Genomic DNA, 24,075 nt, shown 5'->3' on the forward strand with positions numbered 1-24,075 from the left:
ACCTTTCTTCGTCTCAATGACGTTCAGCCTCCTCCCGGCACAAGCCGACGGGAACAACACGCGTCGTACAATTTTCGTGGCTACTTATTAACAAATTCTACAAATATGTCAATATACATATATATATATTTACTATATTATAAATTGTTTAGACTACAGATGCACATTTACAATCACAACATTTGTTTCGAAAAATCATTTGACCAGGCAACATTTGCTGAAAAAAATTAAAAAACAATCACAATTTAATTTAGACTTGTAGTTTAAGCTAACACTTGTTTAATTCACATTCAATAGCTCGGCACATCGAACACCGTGTTCTTTTTCTACTACCATCAATAATAAATAACCCACACATTATTAAATTCTAGTCCAGGCACACTCGAGTCACTGTCAACAAAACAGTTTTCACCGTCTCGTCACACAAATACATCTGACAATCATGTTACTATCACTGTTATGCAATAGCCGGCAACAATGGTCGTTAATAAGAGGAACGACAATGCGTCGACGACGACGAGAACGTTGGTGACGGTGGTAGTCGTCGCGATTCAAACGCCCGATCACTCGATCGCGGTTCATTCGTAAGCGATACCCGAACAAGAAGATGATACGAGACAAGACACTTGAGGTGGGCCAACCCCTCCGTGGTATTCACTCCCCACTCGAGCCCACCATCAATTAATCTCCATCTCTTTCTAGCTTTAAACTGATCTTCCTTCCTTCCTCCAGTTATCCACCCCGTGTACAACCACACTAGTCGTCCCGGCACAGTAGTTATTGACACCACCTAACACCGAATTAATCAAAAATCCTCAATAGCCGCTCGCTTAACTCCCAATTATTGACGCTCTCGGTAATTAGCTCTCGGATTTTCCCACAAGCACTTCTCAAAGGAAATCTCGAGTCGTTCACTCAGTGGACCTTAAATGGCAAAATTAAACAGGGCTCTGAAAAATTTATTTGCTCGACCGGTACCACAGGATAATCTATAAATAATTTAAGTAATCACAGAATCTAATTGATACACCCCAAACAGAAGTCAATGCGATGATACACAGTCGATGAATTAGTGGAGAGTATCAGTAGTGAGTGCGAGGTGAGCGGGGGCTGATTGTGACGGTCTGCGGATGGTTACTGTACTAAACTAAGGACAGAAAACACCGGAGAAAACCGCAGGTCACACGGGCACACACGGGGCGGCGCACACTAATACATTTAAATGTACACCAATTCAAGAGCCGAGTGTAGGAGAGATGAGCTCAACACATCACACACAACACACAAATATTCAGCATATCAACAACACAAGAACAACCCAACCACCAACCCAACTAACACAACATACATTAATACAGGCGTCGGTTTTATCTACTGGCATCGGTGGCGCGAGTCACGGGGCGGCGGTTCCCGCAACAGAGAGACTACCGCTGGTTGCCGTCATCCCTCCGAATTTCACAGACACCATCACAGCGCATCAACCTCGTATACTTGCATACACACTCACTTATACATTTGTGCGAGCGCTGACGGGAATAGAACCAAGGGCAAGAGAGACAGCACGAGCCACTAAAACCCGCGGGGGTAGATTTTAACGGCTGTCGCGCGGTGAAAGAGCCAACAGTAGCTGGGAAACAAAGACACACTGATAGCAGCACGTCATCCCCTACAGAGCAACGTGTGCAAGTGAAATGGAATGACTTTGGAAGTTTGCCTCGAGGGTGACAGGGCGGAGTTTCGGCTCCAAGGGGACGGCACTCACGATTTCTCATAGGGTGGAGGCACGATCGATGGCCTGTACTTGCTACAAAACGTTAGGGGTAGCTTTCAGCGTCAACCAATCCGGCGTGACTACTCGTGGTCCTTAACTCGAAAGATACACAGTACGTATACGGTAGGTAATGTGGGTAGGGATAGATAATATGGAGAAGAGAATAACGGAAACCCAGGGAGTAAGCGAGCGAGTGAGTACGCTGGCCCGTCCCGTGCCACACCGTGTTACTTATCCATTATAACACTCCAAGATCTTGATTTAAGCCTGCAGCGGCGGTGAGCTTTTAACCAATTAGCCTTTATAGCCGGCATCCCCTGTCTCTACAGCAACTACCACTACTACTGCTCAGCTATTACTGCTACTACCACTACTTATATAACCAGAACTACCTTTACAACAACTACAACTAGCTACTGTTAGCTACTGGTACTGCTGATGCTGCCGCCAACATCCCTCGTATACACACACCCCACATGCGCGTTTTATATACACACCGCACTATTCACTCCCTCTCGCTCTGTCGGCTCGTTACACCAGTTCCTGGCATTTAGTGTCCCTCTCGGCTTAGCACTCCACCATCATACGCCACCAATGGTCTCAACTCATCGTACATTCAGCTTTTGGTATAGCCTAGCCTTCTCTTACTCTACATTGCCTGGCGCCCTACCGCCCAACAGCCCCTTTGTCCCACCGTACCCCCTTCAATCTCTAACTGGTGGCTCTACCGACGCGCGATATACCCACCTAATCTACCGGTTCTCTTCTCTTCTCTTCTCCGCTCTCCCGCAGGCCACTCACCATTACCATCATCCTCAGCAGTACTGCTAGCCACCACTGTGTGTATATTCAACGCCCCGATACTTACGGCAGCCTGCAGCGATCTGCTCACCAATTCATACTTCTAGAGTTAAAATTCTCTATATTACTGTGGCTCTACCAGCACACCACTGTGTCGCATCGTGTCGTTTTCTCGATATGCATTATGCACCACACTGAGACACACATTATCCGCTGGCAATCCATACATATGTTTGCCTGTGTGTGTCTCATGTGTGTATACTTATGACTATTCTGATGCTATTCTGGGCGAGTGTTTTGTACAATGGGGTAGTTATTTTATAGCTACACAGATATACTCTATGCAAAAGCATCAGACACAAACAAGAAGCCCGGCCCTCGATTTTATAGTGATCCCCCGGCACGCTCTCGCCATCAACAGCCCAGGCAACCATTGGGCTAAGTAGATGCTTACACGCGGGCATTCTAAATAGCCATGTTGGGAATTCTCGAGCAACCAAGCGTCGATTTTTACGCGGTTTCCTCGATCCACTACGCACCTACACATTTATTTTCATACATGTACATCAACTTCTATATACATATATATTAATACTACTGAGTACACCAGAACACGAGCATCAGTAACCACCCGGGCAATCTGCCGCGCCTTTAAGCCTCTATATCGATCCTTCAGTTACACGCTCTCTCACTTTGAGAAATTATTTTTCTGAGGAAAAACCAAAACATGACCCTCAATAATGACGTAAAATTGGAGGCAAAAATTGATACAGAGCAAAAAATATCGACTAATTATGTGCGAAGCTTTTAGCAAGGAATTTTTACCAGCACATGCAAAAAGCCGCGCAGTTTCAAAAGTACATTTTACAGAACTAATGTAATGTAAGAAAAACGATTTAAAGATTTTTGTACTTTATTTGTGAGGCTCGACGGCCAAAGATCGTTGCACAAGATTTGGGTCAATTTAGCACCCGCTCAAGAGCTTCTGGATTTTATAACAATGCTCGACGATCGTTTTCGTTTGGCGTGCTACTGCAAACTATTTTTTTCTTTTCACCGCCGTCTTCTCTTCTCACTCGGGCCTTTTTATTTTTTACTTTTCTTTTTGTTGTATCGCCGGCTATCTCGATATTTTACGTCCATGTGTGTGCCACAGTTTAACATACATACATACATATATGTCGATGAAATCTATGAGAGAATAGCATAGAAGCGATATATATATTTTCGGAAGATCGGTTAAAAAAGAGAGTAAAGAAGATAAAAGATTTTACTTTATGTCTGGCGCGCGGTGCGTAAGAGGATTATATTCTCCTCTCTTGAGACGTAAGTGGTGAGTATGCTTCACTTTTCACGGGCTTTGGTATTGTTGTCTATTATCCGATGTGATTAGTCGATGATGCAGGTAAGCTACCGCGGGGGGTACCCTATTATGCTGCAACGTCCAGAGCCAAGCTATACCCATACATTTATTAGTGGACCCACGGCTCCGGTTTTTTGCCCTGTATACATTACTACACTCGGTTATATATTCTTACGTGTGCAGAACAAACGACCGATCCACGCGCAATATTTATATTTTATTCTTCCGTACACTTTGTTCTCCTTTGCGCCCAGACCTACTTTTTATAAGCAGACTTTGTTGTTTTCATTTAATAATAGATACCGAGACTTATTCTCAAGCGTGAGTTCAAAAATGCCGACTGGACGCCCACTGAGAATCGACAATCGATTATCCGTCGAAAAGAATGAGGATAAATAAATAGAAATCGTTAAATCGCCGGTGTAACGAGAAAAGCGGTTTTTAAATTTATTAAATTATTTTTAATTATGTAACTGAAGAAATTTTTTGTTACATAAATGTATACGTCTTTAGTGCAGGTCAATTTTTTTAAATTTCCCACAAGGTTATTAGTTTTTTTGAATTGAGCTTCAATTGAGTTTTCATTTTTTAAAAATTCAAATGATTCGTTAGTTTTCTAATCGTTCGTGAATTTTTGAATCTCAAATTTTTTAGCTTGCGAGATAAATGAATTTAAAAAGTTGACAGATTTGAATTTTTTCAAATTAATCAGCTAAAATTTTGAATTTAATATTAATAATTAATGTAATTAATTAAACAAAGGGATGAATAGATTCATAATTATTTTATAAAGGAATGAATAAAAATACGTAAAGTCGACATTTGCAGTGCGACTAAAATTATACGACATCTTAAAATAATTAAAATGATGAATTAAAAAAGATGTTGAATAATAAATAGTTTGTTTAATAAATAAGAGCTTAAATGAATATTGTCTCGAGTCTCGAGTAATTATAAAATTACGTTAATAAGAAAAATACATTAAAGTAAATCTAGATTGAGACGTTTCACGAGATAAGTGCTGGCTTACATTTTAATTAACGAGAAAAGAGTAGAGCCGAGGGCTTATTTTCCTCTCGTAAGATCCAATGTTTCACTTTAATATTTTTATTATTTTTACTTCATACATATACAGATTAAATTTTTATTTTTTTCTCCTGTTGTTTTCCCGTTTGAATACTTTTTTTTTTTTTCTTCCCTCGAGTTAAAAAATTTTTTATATTTTACTTTCGTTAGAGCTTATGAGCCAAAAGAGTCGAGAGAAAATTTACGCGAGGTGACGGAGAACGACTGCGGGTATAAAATATAAGAGGATAAAAGAGAGATGACAAAAAAACAAAAAGTTAACTATTTTTTTTTCTCCTGTGGCTATTGGAGGAAACATTCCCGCGACAAACTCAGACAGCCGTTTTTTAATTCGCGTTTAGTCTCAACGGCGTCGAGTAATTAGTTGCTCGGTACGAAGCTTATAATGTAAGGCATTAAAGCCGTATTACCGCTTTCTACTCCTTGATTTTATACCAGCCTCTTTATTACTTCCTCTACTTCCTCACACACCGGCACTAAAAACAACTATACATATTTTATCCTCCGTCCTTTTCTCTCCTCTTGCTCTATTCTGTCTTATCATATATATACGTAATCTTTAGCATCAACATCACTCCCTTAAATTTTCCAAGCTCATCACCATTGTATTCCACTCCTCCTTCAGGCTTCACTGTCGTTAATCGTTTGTTGTCTAAACGTGCTGACGATCTACTGTCTTTCACTCCTCATACTTTATTGTACACTAACAATCTGTCAATATCCTCAAAAATTATCGTGTTATCTTGTAAAAACTACACAAATTATCTTTTAATTATTTTATAAGTACCAAAAAAAAGATCTTGCATCAGAAAGGGAAAATATCCAGTCAAAATTTTTTTTATTAGTGATAAAAAATTCTTTTTTTTTAAATTTTTAGAAGTCCATATTGCTCATAAGTGAATTAAAAAACCTATTTTACGGAAAATTTCGAAGTAAAAATTGAAAAATTACAGTTTCTCGTACAGAAAAAGTATATAAAAATATATATTCGGGTAAATCTGGATATATGCTGCATATATGAGATATATATTCAATTTTATATATATTTTTAAACAGAATTTAAAGATTGAAAGCCTGGTTGTTATTAAGGACTGAAAAAATTCATACGAAACTGTAACGCCTTGAAATAATAAAATTATGAGTTTTGAAGTAGAGACTTTGCTGATATTAGAAACTGTAATTTTCCACTATTTTCTTTTCATGTGTATGGATTATATATATATGTATATACGCGACTATTTGTTAGTTTTCTTTTATTAGTAAGAGTTTTTATTTCCATCATCTAGATAGTAGGCATCTCTCCCTAAGCTTACCCTGTCTTGCGTGTAGGATTTTCGTTTGGGTCTGTTCCCAGCAAACCGAGCGAGTAACGAGAACGAGTATCCCTGCTAGCTGAAAATGGAGTCCACCGCGCTAGCTCATAGTCATTACTTGCTCGGTGAGAAAGCCTCTGGTTTACTTGCAAGTTGCTTCTACTGTTTACTGGCTACCAACAGCGGGGAAATTTTATGCTTTTACATATATATGTTTATGTATGTTGGTATACATAAACATGTGGGTATAAAGAAAGAGCGCGAAATGAAAGAAATGTAAGATGGGATTTCTTGGTGTCAACATATGACAATTTAAAATATGAAACTATATATAGGGGAGACTGGGGCAAGACGGCTCCCCTGGGGTAAGAAGGCCCACCTTAGAAATGAACCAAAATTTTTTTTTTCTTTTTTTCTTTTGACTATCACAAATTCAGATTATTTACTCATTTTTAGCCCCTATACGTGAAACTATGGGCAAAATGAACCACTCAAAAATTCTAAAAAAAATGTATTTCATATTATTATAACCTATTCATGATTAATTTAATAGAAATATCATTTTTTAGTTAATTCTATGGATTTGGAGTAAAATAGAGCATTTGAAAAAGTTAAAAATATCAATAATTAATTTTTTATTCAATAGAAAAATAATTATTAATCAATTAAGTTATTTTCTATTAAATAACTTTTAATTTATTCATATAATTTGTTATAGAATCCAACAGAAAAATTATAATTATTATATGTAACAGTATGAGTAATATATTTTTAAAATTAACAACATTGACTATTAAAATGTAACAAAAATACTTTTTTAGATATTAAATTTAATTTAAGTGTATTGTAAATTAATCCTCACAATATTCACAAATGTACATATCGAAAAAATATTCGTCAACTCCTGCACAGGAATCATGAGCCCATTCTTTACATTTTTGACATTGAATCCATGATTCTTTTGATTCCGAATACAGTCCATGACAGGAGAGACAGTAACAATAGTTTGGAAAAAAATTAAAACACCCAATTTTTTTCTACAAAAGTGAACAAATTACTGGTATTATATCAAAAAAGATTATTTCGAGTAATATAAAAGTAAATACAGTTGTTAAAGGAAAAATATAAACATTTATAACGCGGGAAATTTTTTTACAATTAAAAACAAAAAATTTTTTTTCATTTTTTTTCGGAGGGGGCCGTCTTGCCCGAAAAAAAAAAATTTTTTTTTGGAGCTTCACCAAAATTTTGGTGAATTGAGTTAAAGTTGGACGAGAGTAAATCGACTTGATGGTTAAAAGCCATAGAGAATAATAATTTGCTTAGGTGGACCGTCTTGCCCCGGTCTCCCCTAAATATAACTTTTTATCTAGCTTTAGAAGTACCTACGGCGAAATTAAACAGCACGTGAAAATGTAAATGTCTGACTCTCTACTCGAGCAGATCACTTGCTTCGTATTTTTAATTAATTTATTTTATAATTTAAAAAATTACTAATTGAAATTTAGTTTTTTTTTTTTTTTTAATACTAGGAGGCAATATAAAATTTTTAATTGTTTTTTAACTACGAGTTGATATCAAAAACTTACAACTTAATCTACTGATCCGTCATTAAATATTTTTAGTCATTTACCCTAGAGTAAAATAAAAGCGACATATGTTTTTTTATATTTATTAATATAAAAATTTTATTTTTAATTTTTTTTAAACGAGAGATTGAATGATATATTTTACTAAAAGTTTCAAATAAAATAAAATAATCTATTTTTTGTTATTAAAATTATTATCAGAATTTTTTATCAGTAAATTTGCAGTCCAATTTATTTGCATCTGATACGAATTTTATTTTTAAAAATTCACTTGTAAAAACTTACTGTCCAGAGATTTTGCAAAAAAAAAAAAAAAAACAAAAATTTATTTTCCAATTTTGAACTTTTTCAAAATTAATAAAATTAAATATTTAAAAAATTTCTTATCTGTACTCCTGTATTTCTTCATTAGATAACAATTAATTGTCAAATATTAAATGAAAATATTTTACAATTTATAAAAATTCAAAATTCGTCGGATCCCGCAGAAAAGTATAAATAATTTTCCATTGATTGGTTGTAACCGCGCTCCATTACAACATATCCAAACAGCAACCCCAGCAACACAAAAAAAGTAAAAGTAAACAAACTAAAAAAAAACATCATACTAAAGAATGTGTGAATATCATCAACAAAACACCAACAATAAAGCGCAATGCTAATTACCCCTCAACAAAACTCGCTAATTAATTCTTTATTCCCTCCTTTCATTACTCCCAACAATAAAAAAAAATAAAAAGCAAAAAACCTAATAAACTCGAGAAAAAAAAAATAAATAAAATAAAATAAAAAGCCAGCATGCAGCTGATGCTCACCCGAGCAAACATGAAGAGGGTTTCACGTTGTCTATTTTGACATTCAACGTGTATACTCAAGCGGGAGGAAATAATTATCGTATACAATCTAACCATCATCATCATCATCGTCGTCACGATCATGTATTCATATATATATATATATGTATGTACATAAAAAAAAAGTATTCTTCGCCTCAAGAATATTTCTACGTGTTGCAAAAAATTTTATGAATTAGAAACGAAAATTTTCTTGGGGTGTGAAAAAATTTCTTGGGCCAAAAAATTATTTTTTTTTTCTGTGTATAGCAAATTGTAGCGAAACACTAATAATCCATTGAATCTTAAACTCTCCAGGCTATCATCAGCATCTCTTTAGTATATATACCCATATTTATTACCCTATCACTTGAATAGCTAACACTCAGTTGATCCACACATACACTTGTGTGTATCATGATCAACAATGCACTCTAGGACTTTTTATACATGAATTTAATAGGTTGCCAGCTAATAAGCGCGATATCTATACAACTATAACGGAAGCGCTTTTAGCATTGTATGAAAAAAAATAAAAAAAAAAATAAAGAAAGAATGAAAATATATATAACCCACAGGCATAAAACTCAGCTCTTCTCTCAGTACTTGGCTGTATACTATCGTCCTGGTAGTTGGGTGTCAACATAACAGACTAAAAGAGAAATAGATCTACCCATTCTACCCTATAAAAGCAACTGAAAAGAAGCGAGAGATAAATAAGCATCACAACAGGAGTCGAGAGTCGAGAGTCGAGTACAAAAGACAAAGATAAACCTGTTGGAAAAAGAGGAAGAGCACAAGTATACGTACATATGTATGTACGTGGGCGAACCAAAAGACATATCAGTATATTCGGGCAAGGAGGAGCGTAGATTGTAGACGAACACCCTTACGGTGACAATACGAGTGGCTTTTTTTATTTCGCCTCGGTATAGATCGGGGACCGTAAACCCGTTGGCTGGAATCGGTGACAGTGGTACTGTAGAGAATTCGATCGATCCTCGCCTCGGTTCAAAGGAGCGAAAAATGGTTGCTTGGAAAATGGGTATAGTGGAGCCTCTCCTTTTTCCATCACCACCACTCACCCTTTTTCTCTTTCGATTCCATCATGTCCCTCCACTTTGAGTGCTCCATCTGGTAACTACAGCCACCTCTCTGGCATCCGCGATGAGAGTTAATGTCGCCAGGAATGATCACCTCCCGTGACGCCACTGTGAGGAAAAGCTCATCCCTCAGTCTGTATATAATACAATGGATATACATATACATATATGTGTATATAAATATAGAGGTAGAAATAGCCTGTAGAGTGGGTAAAGCGCGACATCCGGCTAATCAGAAAATGTATAAGCGCGGTAGAGACTAATAGAGAGTGAAAAGGCATCAAATAAACAACAGAGGCCGCGGTGAGGATCGTTTGGTGATGGTTAAAGAGGTATGAAGGGGTAGGAAATGAGATTGCATGGGTGTTTTGGCGATGAACAGGAAGACGGAGGGGCTGGCAGTTCCAAGGGGCGCGGGATGAGAAACGGAGGAAAGGAGAGAGGGAGAGAGGGAGAGAGGGGGAGAACACACGGAACGAGTTTTGGTGGAGGATGGCAGCAGTAGTCAAGGAGGGATATATATGAAATGAGGATGAGAGAAAACGAGTAGTGTGGAGGGTGAGATAGGGCTATTAGGGTTGGGTGTAGGCGCCGCCCCGGCTATTATAGAGGGTTGTTTCAACTCCCACTACTTTTACTACGGTCTGCTCTGTCGCTGTATAGATATACCGGGTATATTTCTCTTTACTTGGTGTGCACCTAACGATGAGAGCGCACAGAGCTAGACAGAGAGACCGAGCTAGATTTTGGTTCGGGCTTGAGCTGTCTGTGGGCACGCAACCCAAGAGGGAAGCTTGTACGGATGAGTATGCGGATATAAGCGTCCTCTTTATCTATCCTCTAGGTGTGCGCTCTACTCTCGGGTTTGCTGCTGATGGGTGTGTGCTGAGTGTGTGTCACAGAGATAGATACGTTTATGCTACTCGCAGAATGAGAATAAGAGGATACGAGTTGTGCCCTGTGGGTTACCACGGCAACGCTAGTCTCTGTAGCATATATAAATATATATATATATATATACATATGTATGTACACGGCACTCGACAGTGTTGAAGAGATGGCTTTAATAGGAATAGAATCTCTTTGGTGTGAATGTCTAGGTGTACAGTTGGACCCGTTTTCGGGGAATGTGTACGTCAGTTTATTTATAGGTGTGTAAAATACCATGAGATTTTAAATTGCACTCGTTTTTATATAAATTTTTTTGTCAACCAGAAATAAAAAAAAAATTTTGATGTATTTTTGCTTTGATATTATGTAAAAGATATTTATTTATTTTATTTATTTAATTACTTATATAATAAATATAAGAATGAATATTTTAGTTGAAATATTAAAAGTAATAAAATTTGATTTTTATATTTTTCAAAAAATTCCACGTGAAATTTTTTTGAAAAAAATTAAACCTCGAAGTGAAAAAACTCCGAAAAAATTAAAGAATAGCAGTATCTCGAGGTTGGCAGGTTTTTCGAGCTAATAGCAATTTATGAATAAATTAAATGGCAAAAATTTCTGACTAGCGAAAGCTTTTATTTCCCGCAAGAAAAAAGGATAAACGTGTAACGTCATATATATCTGACACGTTTGCAAATGTACACATATATATACAGAGTATTGTCATATGTACCGAGTTTTACCGCGGTATGGGTATCACAGGGGTGAGAATTTTCCGTAACAGCATGGTGATACATCGGTATGCATTTCAGGCAAAATTTCTCAACATACATTTTGCGAGGGCAAAAGTGTACGCGAACTAACAAAGGGAACGAGTAAAAGAACGCGTTGAATTTACTATGAGTTTCAGTATACGTGCAGATAATAAGAGAAAAAACAACCAAATACCTACTCCATAACCTATAGGTATCCATATATATACATATATATATATGGGGACTAGAGTGACTGAGAAAGAAAATGAGTATAGTTGGATGAGAACGTCGACAGCTCGTCTAAATGCTAATAGCTTTATCGAGTGTATAACTCAAAGTCTCGGGTTTCGATTCTTCGCCAGCGAGAAAAAGCTCCACCGCTGTTTTGTCTCCTACATAATGTGTATATATTTTTTTATATACATATTTACAATATATATGTATACAAATATTAAAAAAATCTTAGTACCACTTCGTTTTTTTTTTTTTTTTCTATTATTATCTTTGCTTTTTCAGTTTTGTTTAACACCTCTGATTATTCACGTCTTTTTCTTTCATTCTCGTGCTTTTCTTTCTTTCATTTGCCCAGCCATCACAGCGATAGAATGACAAGTATACCAAGACAGACGGTTTATCACGTGATGTTTTACAATGAGTTTCCATTAAATTTTTTTTTTATTTTCTTCCTTCATTTTACTTTGTAATTTTTTTTTCTCTTTCCTCCCCGTTTATTTATAAATTTAAAAATATAAATCTATATACTTTTTTTATATGATATAATTAAACATAAACATTTTTCCATCATCAGTCAGCTCAACTAATTCACGATGATAATAAATTTTTAAATAAATTTTTTTTTTATTCACTATTATTTATTTTAATTGGCTTGCATTAATACACCGGATTATTAAATTAAATAACGCATTTAAATAAATAAAATAAATAACATTATTTAATGAATCCTTTGAATTTAAAACCTCTTTATTTTTTTTTTAATTACAAAAATATTTTGGGGGATGGATGGAAAAAATAAATGATTTAATGGCCACCCGTTGGCTTTCGTTCAGATGATTATTGTATTACCGTTAAATAATTTTTATGATATTTATTAATGCGTATGTTATATGTATGATATACAAACTCACTTACCAGATGTTTCGGACCCCTCATTAGCTCTCAAGTAGCATGTACTTTATTTAAACTATTTTTTTTCTTTATCTCACTCAGTGCGCATGAAAGTGCACACCTGGTGATGACTTGTGGGACTTCGCGAATCGACGAAACCAACTGCGATCTCAGTTTACATGCTAAAAAGTTACGATTACATCCAATTATATATATATTTATTTCATTCAACATTCGAAATTACTCAAATAATAATAATTATTGATTTTTTCTTGTTAATTTTAAAACTGATAGCTTTTATACGCTTCTGATCCTTTCGCCGCTAACCCTAGTCGAAAAATATAACTTCGTTTGAACCTCTAGCATAAAAACGGAAATAAGCGCAGCATAAAGGTTCAAATAAGGTTCTAGACTACGTCTATTTCAATCCACTAAACCTTTTCCGAAGCTCTGTTTCAAAAAAAATCGGAAAATTATTAATTTTCAATAATATCGAAATTAGTACTTTTTGAAATTATTCTTGTTTGAATTTATTAGGAAGGAAAAATAAATAAATGACATGAATTATCATGGTTTAGGTATCATTACACCACCCAAAGGCTTATTTTCAATCCACTAGCCCTTTTCGAAGTTCTGTTTAAAAAAAGCCGAAAATTGACATTTCCATAATATCGAAATTAGTACTTTTGAAAAATATTCTTAAGACAATTTTTTATTTACTAAATCAGAAAATATTCTATAATTTTTTTGATGTGGGTAAGTAGGGGTGAAAGTAAAATATCACAATAGAAAATATTTTTTTTTTTCCATGGATAATAAGAAAATTAGTCGGTGCGTAACTCGACACTTGAAAGAATAAAAAAATTAAACGCTATGATAATGAGAACAGTCACGTGGCAGGGGTACTTGTAATTATCGATAATAGTTATTTATACGGTGGGAGAAAAATAAGTAAAGTAAGAGATAAAAAGTATAATAGAAAGGAAGAGTGGTAATAAGTGAAGAGAGTGATGGGCAGTCAGCCGGGATGAACTGGAGTCAGCAGGCAGCACACGCAGTGGATGTGAAACTTGGAGTAGTATTCACTCATAGTAAAAATAGTAGTAGTAGTAGCAGTTGTAATAGTTAACAGAAAATTTCTAGATTCTGGTGTTGAGTGTTGAGTCTAAAGCTCACTGTGAATACTCGACTGGTGATGCAAGAGTACAGAGTGTATGTGTATACATTTACAGGCACAATGAAAGAGTAAAAGAGAAAGAGCAATAAGGGAAAGGGGAAAAGTAAGAGAGCTCTCAATGAGCCCTTCGGTTATTCTAAACAACAAAGCCCCCATCACCCTTACCTCCCATTCTATCCCGTATCCGCTTCCACGACAATCATTTACTCTTGCTTGAGGCCATCGCTCGTCACACAATGCCCAAGTTATCCATCCACTCCACCGGCTACTTGCCCGTGAAAACGACCACCACCCGAGGCAAACTCCGCGTCTCACCTCTACTAGCCATCACGTTTTACTTTTTTTCATCGTCTTATTCTGCATTGTTGTTTACTTATGTCGATGTGGACATAATAGAACTTGATATTTAGCCCATTTGACAGAGGGGACTTGGAAGTGTCGTAAATTGGAATAACTTTCGAATAAATTGAAATAACTTTTCTGGCTATTGTCATATTTGATCAATTAGTTTTTTTTGTCGCTTTAGTTACAACCGCCGAAGTTTGTAATTTTTAACGATTGAAATTTTTTTTTATCGAGTTTATTACCTAATAATTTGAGTTGTTTGTCAGTCGTTAAAATCCTTAATCACTTGGAATTATCTCCCAATTATTTACAGCGTAAGCATTTTTCGACAAAAAAAAAATATATGTAAATATGTCTAAATGTATAATTGGAAATAAAAGGGAGTGTTATCTCTGTAGATTAAAGTCACAAAATGTTTTGACATTTAAATGTAGCAGATTCAAAGGGTGGCAAGAAATTGATCGATTGAACGTGATCTAGAGTAGTAGAGTAGAGTCGCTGACGATGATGATGATGTGGGAGTGGTTGTTTTATATACTCGCCAATATAGGGGCTTTGTGCGATGCGTTATTTCGTCGAGAGAGATGCTGTGATTATTGCTCAAACGAAGCGGACATAAAGACACTGGGATATGTGTGTAACACCCTCGGGGATGTCCCATTAGAAAGAAAAAAAAGTCCTATACAAAAGTCGTACTCCCAGTTGGAATATTGCTGGCAGGTTTGGATAGACAGATAGATAGATGGAGTTGTCTGTCGACTTTTCGTAGTCGGTGGTCTTGCCTGGGTGATTCCACATGTCGAGCTCTACACAAATGCCCCCGATAGATTGATGGAGAGAGGAAACAAGAGTTTAATAAGAGAGTCTTAGTTGATAGCTCTGGCAAAAAAAAAGCTATCAACTTTCTCTTGATATATATGTGCATCAGTCTAAATGGACCATACTGGTTGTGTTCGGTCGCACCCTAATAGAAGCCAACGAGCGCCAAGTGGTTTCCCAGCGGGCCCACCGACCAGGAACGAGTGCCTCTCGATATCCGTCGGCATTTATCATCGATTATATAGATGTATATAACATAAATATATACTAGACTATATAATCCAATAGTACTCGAGACCTCTTCAGTACATAATGGTGTTGGTTAACTTGGGAATTGGCCATCTAACGCCTCGCTGACTTTTCGAGGAGAATTACAATTACTAGCAAAAGTGTTACTGTGTATTAGGTGTCACTTGATGGATTAGTAGAGGCAACATTCCCCTTACGTGTCACAGGAAATTTTTTAAATTTTGAGTGCTACAAAATTTTATTTCTAAATTTTTTGTTGCAAAAAAAAATGATGTATGAGGAGGAATTTAAAAGATTTTTTCGATGGCCCATTTTGCCCGTATGAATTTTTTTTTTATTTCCTGATCGAATAAATTTAGTGAAATTTTTTTGTTTTCGTATGTATAAAATTATTATCACGATAGGATTCGCGAGAAAATAAATTTTTTTGTGACGTAATGAATAAAAATGGAGGAATAAATTCACGATAAATTATTTAATGATTAAAATTTATTGAATTTAATTTTGAATAAAAACAATATACGTATTAATTAACTGAAAAAAAAAAACTGACAGCATGAAAGCGCTGGACATGGGATTTTTAAATTTTTTTTATTGAATAGCAGGATAGAATGATAATCCGAGCTGTGTGTACGTTTCGGATTAAATTCACAATGGATTGACTTTAATCAATTAACTGCTCGTTAATTTCTATTGAAATTCATGGAAATTAAACTCAAAAGATATTATTCCCTGATAAATTTTTGTTAAATTATTGCCCCGAGATAAATCCATTGTTTGGAATATTATTATTTTATTGTATTATACAAACGGTCGATTATATTGTTGAGTTAAATATTATTTTATCAATTTTTATCTCCAAATCTCTTAACATTTTAATTCGTTTATTTTCAATATCCCCGATATTTTATAATTCACTTTTCATAAAAGTACAATATTATTAAAAAATAATGACTTTTTTCAATTTTACGTCAAAGGACGTCAGGCAATAGACTATTTTTGGCCAACACCAATAATCAGTAACTTAAGCTAAATATCAACGGACTTTCGTGAAGATGATAGCAGTAGTTTTGCAATTTCAAGTTTTGAGTGCTGGGATAATCATTACCGAGGATACTTTGGCGCCTAGATGATAGTACACAACACACTACTATCAGGAGTAGACCAAGTACACTAGGTAAAGACAGAATGAAAGTGCGAGTAGGAAAAAAGAGAGAGAGAGATAGAGTATAGAGTTGAGTATAGGATCGCTTTTCGCCAAAGTCGAGAGCGCTTGATGAAACTTGCAACTGCAGTATTACCCATCATACACTCTATCCAAAACTATCCAAGACTTTGTACGCTTTATATACCCGAGTCCCAGCCCCTAAAACTTGGATATCTACTCAGGGATCCTTAGATAAACTTCGTACTCTCGAACTAAACTCTCTTCGTCCTTATCCCCTTCGCTCTTTTCATATTTACAAAAGCTCATTTCATATATATTTATATATATGAAAATATGTATGAGAAAACTCGATAATTATGATATTTATCAGCAGCAGTAGTGATAAATAGCCAGAGAGCGCAGGGTTTGGTTTGAGGAGTTCAATTAGAGCGTCGGCGGTTCGAGTCCCAGATGCGATTTTTTACCGAATTTAAAAAAAAAAAAACATTAAATTGTAATTAAATGTCCAGAATTTATTCATGAAATATCACGGTGGTTTTGAAATGAGAAAAACTGAGTTGAATTTATAAAAATGTTCAGCGATCGGGAAGATAAAAAAAAGTTATGAGTTTATTGAACAGAATAAATTTAAAAGATGATGAAGACGTTTTTAGATTTTGTGCAAGAGTGTTAAGAGTCGGTAAAAGTATTAGTGGACGTGGCGATGGCGACGATAACGGTGATGAAGGTGGCAGCAGCGATGGTGGGTGAAGGACAGCGGAAGGTCGAGTACCAGGAACGGTTACACGAATGAAAACGTGGGGAATAGGAAAGCGTTGAGTTGGTCCTTGACGCGCCTGACAGCAACGGCTCGCCCTACGAGCTGTTGGACACGCTGTAGCCTTCAACGAAATTAGAATAAATTGTCTCTTGTCTTTTTGGTTTACTCGCTTTTACGCCTTGTACGCTGGTTCTTTTTTTTTAAAGCTGAATTTTCAGCTCTGAAATATACGACCGTCAGATTTATAAATTTTCGCTTATTCTTCTAAGACTTGAATTCATTTTTTTCGTAATGATTTTGGGAAAATGATAAATTTATTTTATTTGGCTTGTTATTTTGGTGGTGTATTAAATTTTTATAGATATCTTTAAGGTTTTTCTGACCCTCTTATCAACCAAAGAAATAGAGAACCCAATCTGCAGTGAGTTACATAATGTTTTTACGATTTTCTGAGGTTTTAGATGGCCGGGGGAGAAGAGAAGAGAAAAAAGGTAGAGTCTGAGACCTAAAGTCCCCAGTGACATCTTCAAGAGAGACAACTCACGGCTGTTATATAAGACGACGAGAAAGAGAAAATAAAATGGCGGGGGATAATCTCGTGTATCTTTCGGATAAGAGAGCTATAAATTTGTTTGGCTTGTCAGCTAAGCATTAAGGCGAGAGAAGCTCCAATCTGTTGGTTATACCACCAATGGCGTTGTCCTGGATTTTCGGAAACACCCAAACTCGCTGTATGATTCTTACACACTCGCAGTTCCGTGAGGTGTATATATAGGTCTATATATAAATATATCCATCGTTATATGTAGACATTATCAACACAAACAAACCTGGGATAACATTATAGGGGTGGATCGTGAAATGAAACAAGAAGAGACGTAGGACCTAAAGTTTCTTATCCTCAGTCAACTTTCTTCCTTCTCTCTTACTCTCTTTGCATATTCACTGTTTCTTTTGTTCTCTATACACATAAGATTCTCAGCTGCGGTTTATTGGATTTTGTTGTACTCAAATCTTTAACATCAATTCCCTCCCCCAGAAGAAGAATCAAAATTCTTCGATAATAAAACTTTATATTTTGAAAAAATGTCCCATTCTCACTTGATTTTGCAAAAAAAATTTCGAAAATAATTATGTTAGATAATAATGATCCTGAAGTTAACAAAAAAGTTAACAGTTTTTGGATTTTCTTTTCCAATAAACCCATTAAGAAAAAAAATAAAAAATATGCACATGTAGAAAATCAAAAAACTACAAGTGCAATTTTTTAAAATATTTTTTTTTTTATAATTTATCGTTTTTTAAAAAATCTAAAAATTATTAAACGTCGGCTAACTTTAGTATCATTGAATAATTATTATTGTTGAAACTATTTAGTTGCACAGAATAAATATGAAAAATATATACAAAGGTAATTATGATAATCAAAGCTTAAGTGTTTTCAGTGAATAAGTCAAATATGAATGATCATTGCAGTATAAGCAGGCAGTCATTTATTTATTTATGTATTTAAATTGAGATTGAGTATATTATTGTTAACATATCAATGCACTTACAATATCAGAGCTTGTATCGTGTATAGGCAAAATCGGTAAAGCGTGTATATTGAAACTGAACGATGCTCATTATGCCAATTGCAGAGCTACGATTCATTAATAGTTGTATGTACTTCGATACGATTCTCTTGAGAGTAGTAAAAAATATTAAAATAAAGAGAGGAAATTATTTTCAGTGATTGTTTCCATTAAAAGACGACGACAAATTAAAATGAATGTATCTGTTATGTTTTTAATTTTTTATTATTATTGTTGTTTCGAAGGATTTCAATAACGCAGCTCATTAAGCTTCTCTATGTACAAGTGTACTTGTTTTAATTTACATATATATTTATATATTTCTTCTTTATACTTATAACTCTTGTGTCTGCAAAAAATTAACAATACAGCAATCATGTCTGCTTAGTTTTTTTTTTCAACGTTTTAATTATTACATTAATTACGTTAGGAAATTCGGTCTGATATTAAATGAAATTAAAAAAGGGTAATGTTTTATTTTTGAGCTTGAAAATCTTAAAAAATTCGTTTTTTTCCGACAGAGTTAATTACTTTTGTCATTTTCTTTGTTTGATTCAATTTCAATTACAATTTTTCATCAAAAATTACAGAAGCTATCGCAATAAAATTTTAATCCTCAATTTTTTCTCAATTTTCTGAAAATTATTTCTCATTAGCTTCCATAGAAAAATTGTTGAAAAATTTAAGTTGGGATAAATCCTGAAGATATCTTCTGTGCGCATATGCAGGTAAAATCATTTTCTGCTTGTAGATAAAGTAGTGATGAGTCTGGTTTTCTAAAGAATATTCTGATTCAGATAGAGTTGGAATTTTTATTTTCGATGCATGATTTCTTGTACAGAAAACTTTATATTCAACAGTTAAAAAATTTTAATCACTTTCTACACACAAGTTATTGGAAACAGCTATATAATAAGGTTTGCATTTGCATTGAAAGTCAATGCATGCTGAGTTTTCTGTCATACATTGATCGTCTTTCCAGCAAATACCCCCCAAAATTGGCAAGCATGTCGATCTGTTTATCGCAATATTATTTTGCCTACAAACACATTTTTTATCTTCTGTACATTCGTGATGCCACGGCTCTCCGCAATCCAAATTTACTTCACAAACTGACAGCAATATTTCTAAAACAAAATATGCACAAAAAAGTAAATATTGTTTCCTTTAAAGTAACATTTCAAAGCGATTTTACATACTTGGAAAACACTGGGTTTCGGATACAGGAGCGAACTTGGTTAGACATTGACATGAGCTGTTACTAAAACATTCGGAATTTTCGAAATGGCATTTGTTGTCAAATGAACACGATGCACCAATCATCGGTGCACATGCTACTGTACTTAATGCATAACTTTGCACATTACAGACACATTTTTGATCGTTTGAACAGACTGCATTAGGGATAAGACTACAATCTGAGTGCTGTTTACATGGTGCTCCCAATATAACTGGACGTAAAAATAACGATTTAAATAGATAATGAAAATATAATATTTTCTATGAAAATTATGATGAAATTTATTACCATGTTCACATTGATAATTTCTTACAACATAGGCCGGCTTGCACAAACAATTGTTCATATAGCAAACAGAGTTTTGGTCGAAACAGTCATCATAATTGTCACAACTACGTCTTAACTTTACTAGACACGTACTACCAAAAGAAAAATAATTTGATTCACAAACGCATTTTCTATCATTCGAACAGTATGTATGTAATAGATCACTGCAGTCCTGGTCTGTGAGACAAAATTTTTCAGAACTCTCTAAAAAATGAAATAGGTGATAAATTATTCTGAAGATTACTAATTTTCAGCTGATAAATCTTTATTCTAATTGCTATTAGTTGCATGATCATTTTTTAATCTACTTACGTAATATACATAAATGATTAGAGGCCTTAATAAAATTCGGTTTGCATTTACAAAAGTTATCAATGCAAGCGGAATTTTCTACTAAGCAGTCTCTATTTTTCGAACAAAAGTCTTGGCTTAGTGATGTACACCTAGTTCTATTATATTGAGAGTAATATGGTTTACAAACACATTTTTTATTTTCTGAACATACCGCGTTTTTTATTTCATTACAATCTGCATTATGCTTACACGGTTCATTTAACGAAGCTGAAATAGTATATAGTAAACATTAAGCATTGAAATGAGAAATTTTCTCTCTATACATTTTTATACATACGCAGCGAATGTTTTTGATTATCTTTAGAAATTGAGCTGGGATCATGTGAACATTTATTTCTAATACAAAAAGTTCCATTGACAAAACATTCTGAATCATGTTCACAATACTCTCCAATGTAAGGTGCGCATTTTAAATTATTCACTTTGATATAATTTGAATGACAAACACATCGATTATCTCTTGAACATTTAGCGTACTTAATATTTTTACAATCGTAATTCATTTTGCAAGATAGACCCAAAAAATCTGCAATCAACATGCATTCCCAAATTACTATTTACGAATTTTCTTGAAAAGGATCATATTTACCTGCTAGACATCTAGTATTAGATTCTCTAGAAAAAAAATCATCACATGTGCATTCGTGGCCTGAACAAATAGAATTATCAGTTGCGCAGTCTGTACTTTTGTCACAATACTCTTTCAACAATGGCCCACATGCCGTTTCATTGATTCGATCATATTTGCTGATACAAACACACACATTGTCTTCAGAACATATTGCATGTTGTATTTGATTACAATCCTCATTATGGTAACACCATTTATCTGAGTAAACTTTATTTGAAAACACAAATAAATTCTTATAAAATAATCAATTTATACAAATATTAGTAGAATCATAGGGGGCAAGTGTGCGCACACTCGACTCACATTACTCTATAATTATGATGTTCAATTTAGCTCATACGTACTAGATATACATTCATCATTTGATTCTGATCGCTTATACTTTGGCTTACATTGACAGACATTTTTAATGCAAAGTGAATAATTCGGTGTACATTGTTCGTTTGTCCAACAAGAATAACCTAATTTAAATCCACATCCGCTTTGATTTGAATCAGAAGCAGTTTGTGTGAAAATTTTTTTTTTTTCTAAGCATTCTGTCAAATATTTATTTTTGCACTCAATGTCATCATAGCAAGCCGATATTGGGTACACTAAAGCGCAAAAAAATTTTGATATGAATTTTAAAAAAAATTTGGTTGATTTTTATACAATAAAATGTCTTACCTGGTATACATCTGTTATTAGACTCAGACTTATAGCCAGATTCACACTGGCATTTTTCATTAAAACATATACTTTTTTCAACGATACAATCTTCATTTCGGAAACAGAACCCTCTTAATAATGGTGCACAATCTTTCTCATTTAGTTTATAATAATCATCTTTGCAAGAACATTTTTTATCAATCGAACAATTTGAAAACCTTATTGTATTGCAATCTGCATCATTTTCACAAAAATCGTCTAAAGATTCTTAACATAGATGGAAAAAAATTTTTCATTTAAAAACAAACTAATGCCTAGAGAAAAAAAAAATTTCATAAAATCTAATTACTTGATTCACATTTGGATCCTAGACGTTTATAACCAGGCTTACATTGACATGCATTGTCAATACAATATGAATTTTCAAGTAAGCATTGCTCATCACTCGAGCAATAGGCACCATAAAGTATTATACACGCTGTTTCATTAATGGAAACATAATCTTTTAAGCATTGACACCCTTTTTTTTCTGAGCACATTGAATTTTTTATGAAATCATTGCAATCTGCATTTATTTTACAAGGCATTGTCAAATAAGCTGAGGTAAAAGAGAAAGTATTTAAATTTTTGTCATCACGTAAACTATTAACTCATTGGAAATAATGATACATACGCGGGTCGCAATAATAACTATTTTTACGTAAAACGTCGAGTTTACACTTGCATCTATCATGGATACAAATCGAATTTTTAGTTGCACAATCTTCATCTGTTGCACATAATCCATCTAAACGCGATGCACAAAAAGTTGAATTTATTTTTATTGTGTCCCATCTACAACTACAGATATTTTCTGAACAATCGGCATTCCTTATCTTTTGGCAATCTGCCTTTTCCGAGCAAGGGAATCCTAAAGCCGCTGAAGTGATCAATAAATAATTTTTAAAAAATTGCGTTTTGGTAATGTCAAAATATTTGATTTCATCGAGAACTTACTACGCAAGCATATATTTTGACTCACTGGTGAGTAAAAATCTTGACATCTACACTCACTATTAACACAGACAGAATGCTCAGGAGAACATTGTTCACTGTGCAAGCAATATGATCCTAATAATGCTTCACACCTCGCTCCTTTTTGAACATAACTAAAACTACAAGCGCACTTTTTTTCCTTAGAACATCGCGCATACCATAATATTGTGTTACATTCATTATTGTCTTCACAAGATTCCCCAAGTTGTGCTGAATTTAAAATTTTAAAAACAAAATTTTAGCAGTTTTATAAGTGAATTTAATTTCACTATATTTCGTCAAATCTATTTACCTTCTCTGACGCATCTATACAAGCCTTCTGGTTGTGTTAGTTTGCATTTAAAGGTTCTGTCACAGCATGATTGACGATAATCCGGATTACACTGTTCAAATAAAATCTTTATAGTCTATGTATGATTGCCTATTTGATTTCTAAGTATTATACCAATCTGCAGATTCATTTGGAAAATCCAATATCATTGTAAACCGAAACGGTAGGGCCTTAGGAATCTTTGAAACCTTAAACGTAAGGTACACGGGTTCGAGCCTCAGCTAGAATAGGATTTTTTCCACCATGTCACAGGTATCTACTTTAGGAGGTCGCCATAAGAGGGCAGTCTATACTAGAATAGATTTTCTAGGGTTTTCCTGGTCATGGTAGGCTTATTTGCATCATCAACACAGGCACAAAATGTAGGTAGGGCGTTGGGAAAGAAAAACAGGAAATAAAAAAAAAAAAACAGATTTTAGTAGAAAGGCGAGATCACTTTCTCTCCCTGTGTAAAAAACAGTTAAAGACAAAAGTGTAAAAAGGCTACTCTGCAGAAACTGTACACTGAAGCCCACTAGTAATAATAATAATAATAATAATATAATACCATATTGTATATAAATTTTTTCAAAAAGAGTATGGTCGCGCCAAATGGGGAATGAATAAAAATTTAAATTGTTTCTCTTTAGGACTTGATTTTTAAAAATTTGAATTTAGCTTTGGAAAAAAAAATTTAAACGTTTGATATAAATTAGTCAATTCATATATTTTATAAATAATATACTTACTAGGTTTCTATAATTGGCACAATAGTCTATTTGACTTTCATTATGTCCAAAAACTG

The 24,075-nt window shown here is 34.3% G+C and overlaps 1 protein-coding gene across 1 annotated transcript; it reads right to left on the reverse strand.

Moving 5' to 3' along the window:
• Positions 1-173: 173 nt before the first annotated feature.
• Positions 174-22,512, reverse strand: LOC103571867 (cell death abnormality protein 1). Its single transcript, XM_053742450.1, has 9 exons — positions 22,275-22,512; positions 21,944-22,159; positions 21,236-21,484; positions 20,924-21,172; positions 20,605-20,853; positions 20,254-20,496; positions 19,925-20,176; positions 19,715-19,852; positions 174-217 (listed from the first exon to the last, which is right to left on the reverse strand). The coding sequence occupies exons 1-9, from the start codon at positions 22,510-22,512 to the stop codon at positions 174-176; spliced, it is 1,878 nt and encodes a 625-aa protein (XP_053598425.1).
• Between the last annotated feature and the right edge of the window lie 1,563 nt (positions 22,513-24,075).

The sequence above is a fragment of the Microplitis demolitor genome, chromosome 10, assembly GCF_026212275.2.
Source record: "Microplitis demolitor isolate Queensland-Clemson2020A chromosome 10, iyMicDemo2.1a, whole genome shotgun sequence".
NCBI lineage: Eukaryota > Metazoa > Arthropoda > Insecta > Hymenoptera > Braconidae > Microplitis > Microplitis demolitor.

What these genes read in the sequence shown, in the direction of transcription:
- LOC103571867 (XM_053742450.1), bottom strand. Translation starts at nt 22,512, where the DNA reads ATGCCTTGTAAAATAAATGCAGATTGCAATGATTTCATAAAAAATTCA. An exon ending in AAATTATCAATGTGAACATG is followed by an intron (nt 20,177 to 20,253) that starts GTAATAAATTTC and finishes TTTTACGTCCAG; the next exon opens with TTATATTGGGAGCACCATGT. An exon ending in ATGCTTGCCAATTTTGGGGG is followed by an intron (nt 218 to 19,714) that starts GTATTTGCTGGA and finishes AATTTTTTTCAG; the next exon opens with CAAATGTTGCCTGGTCAAAT.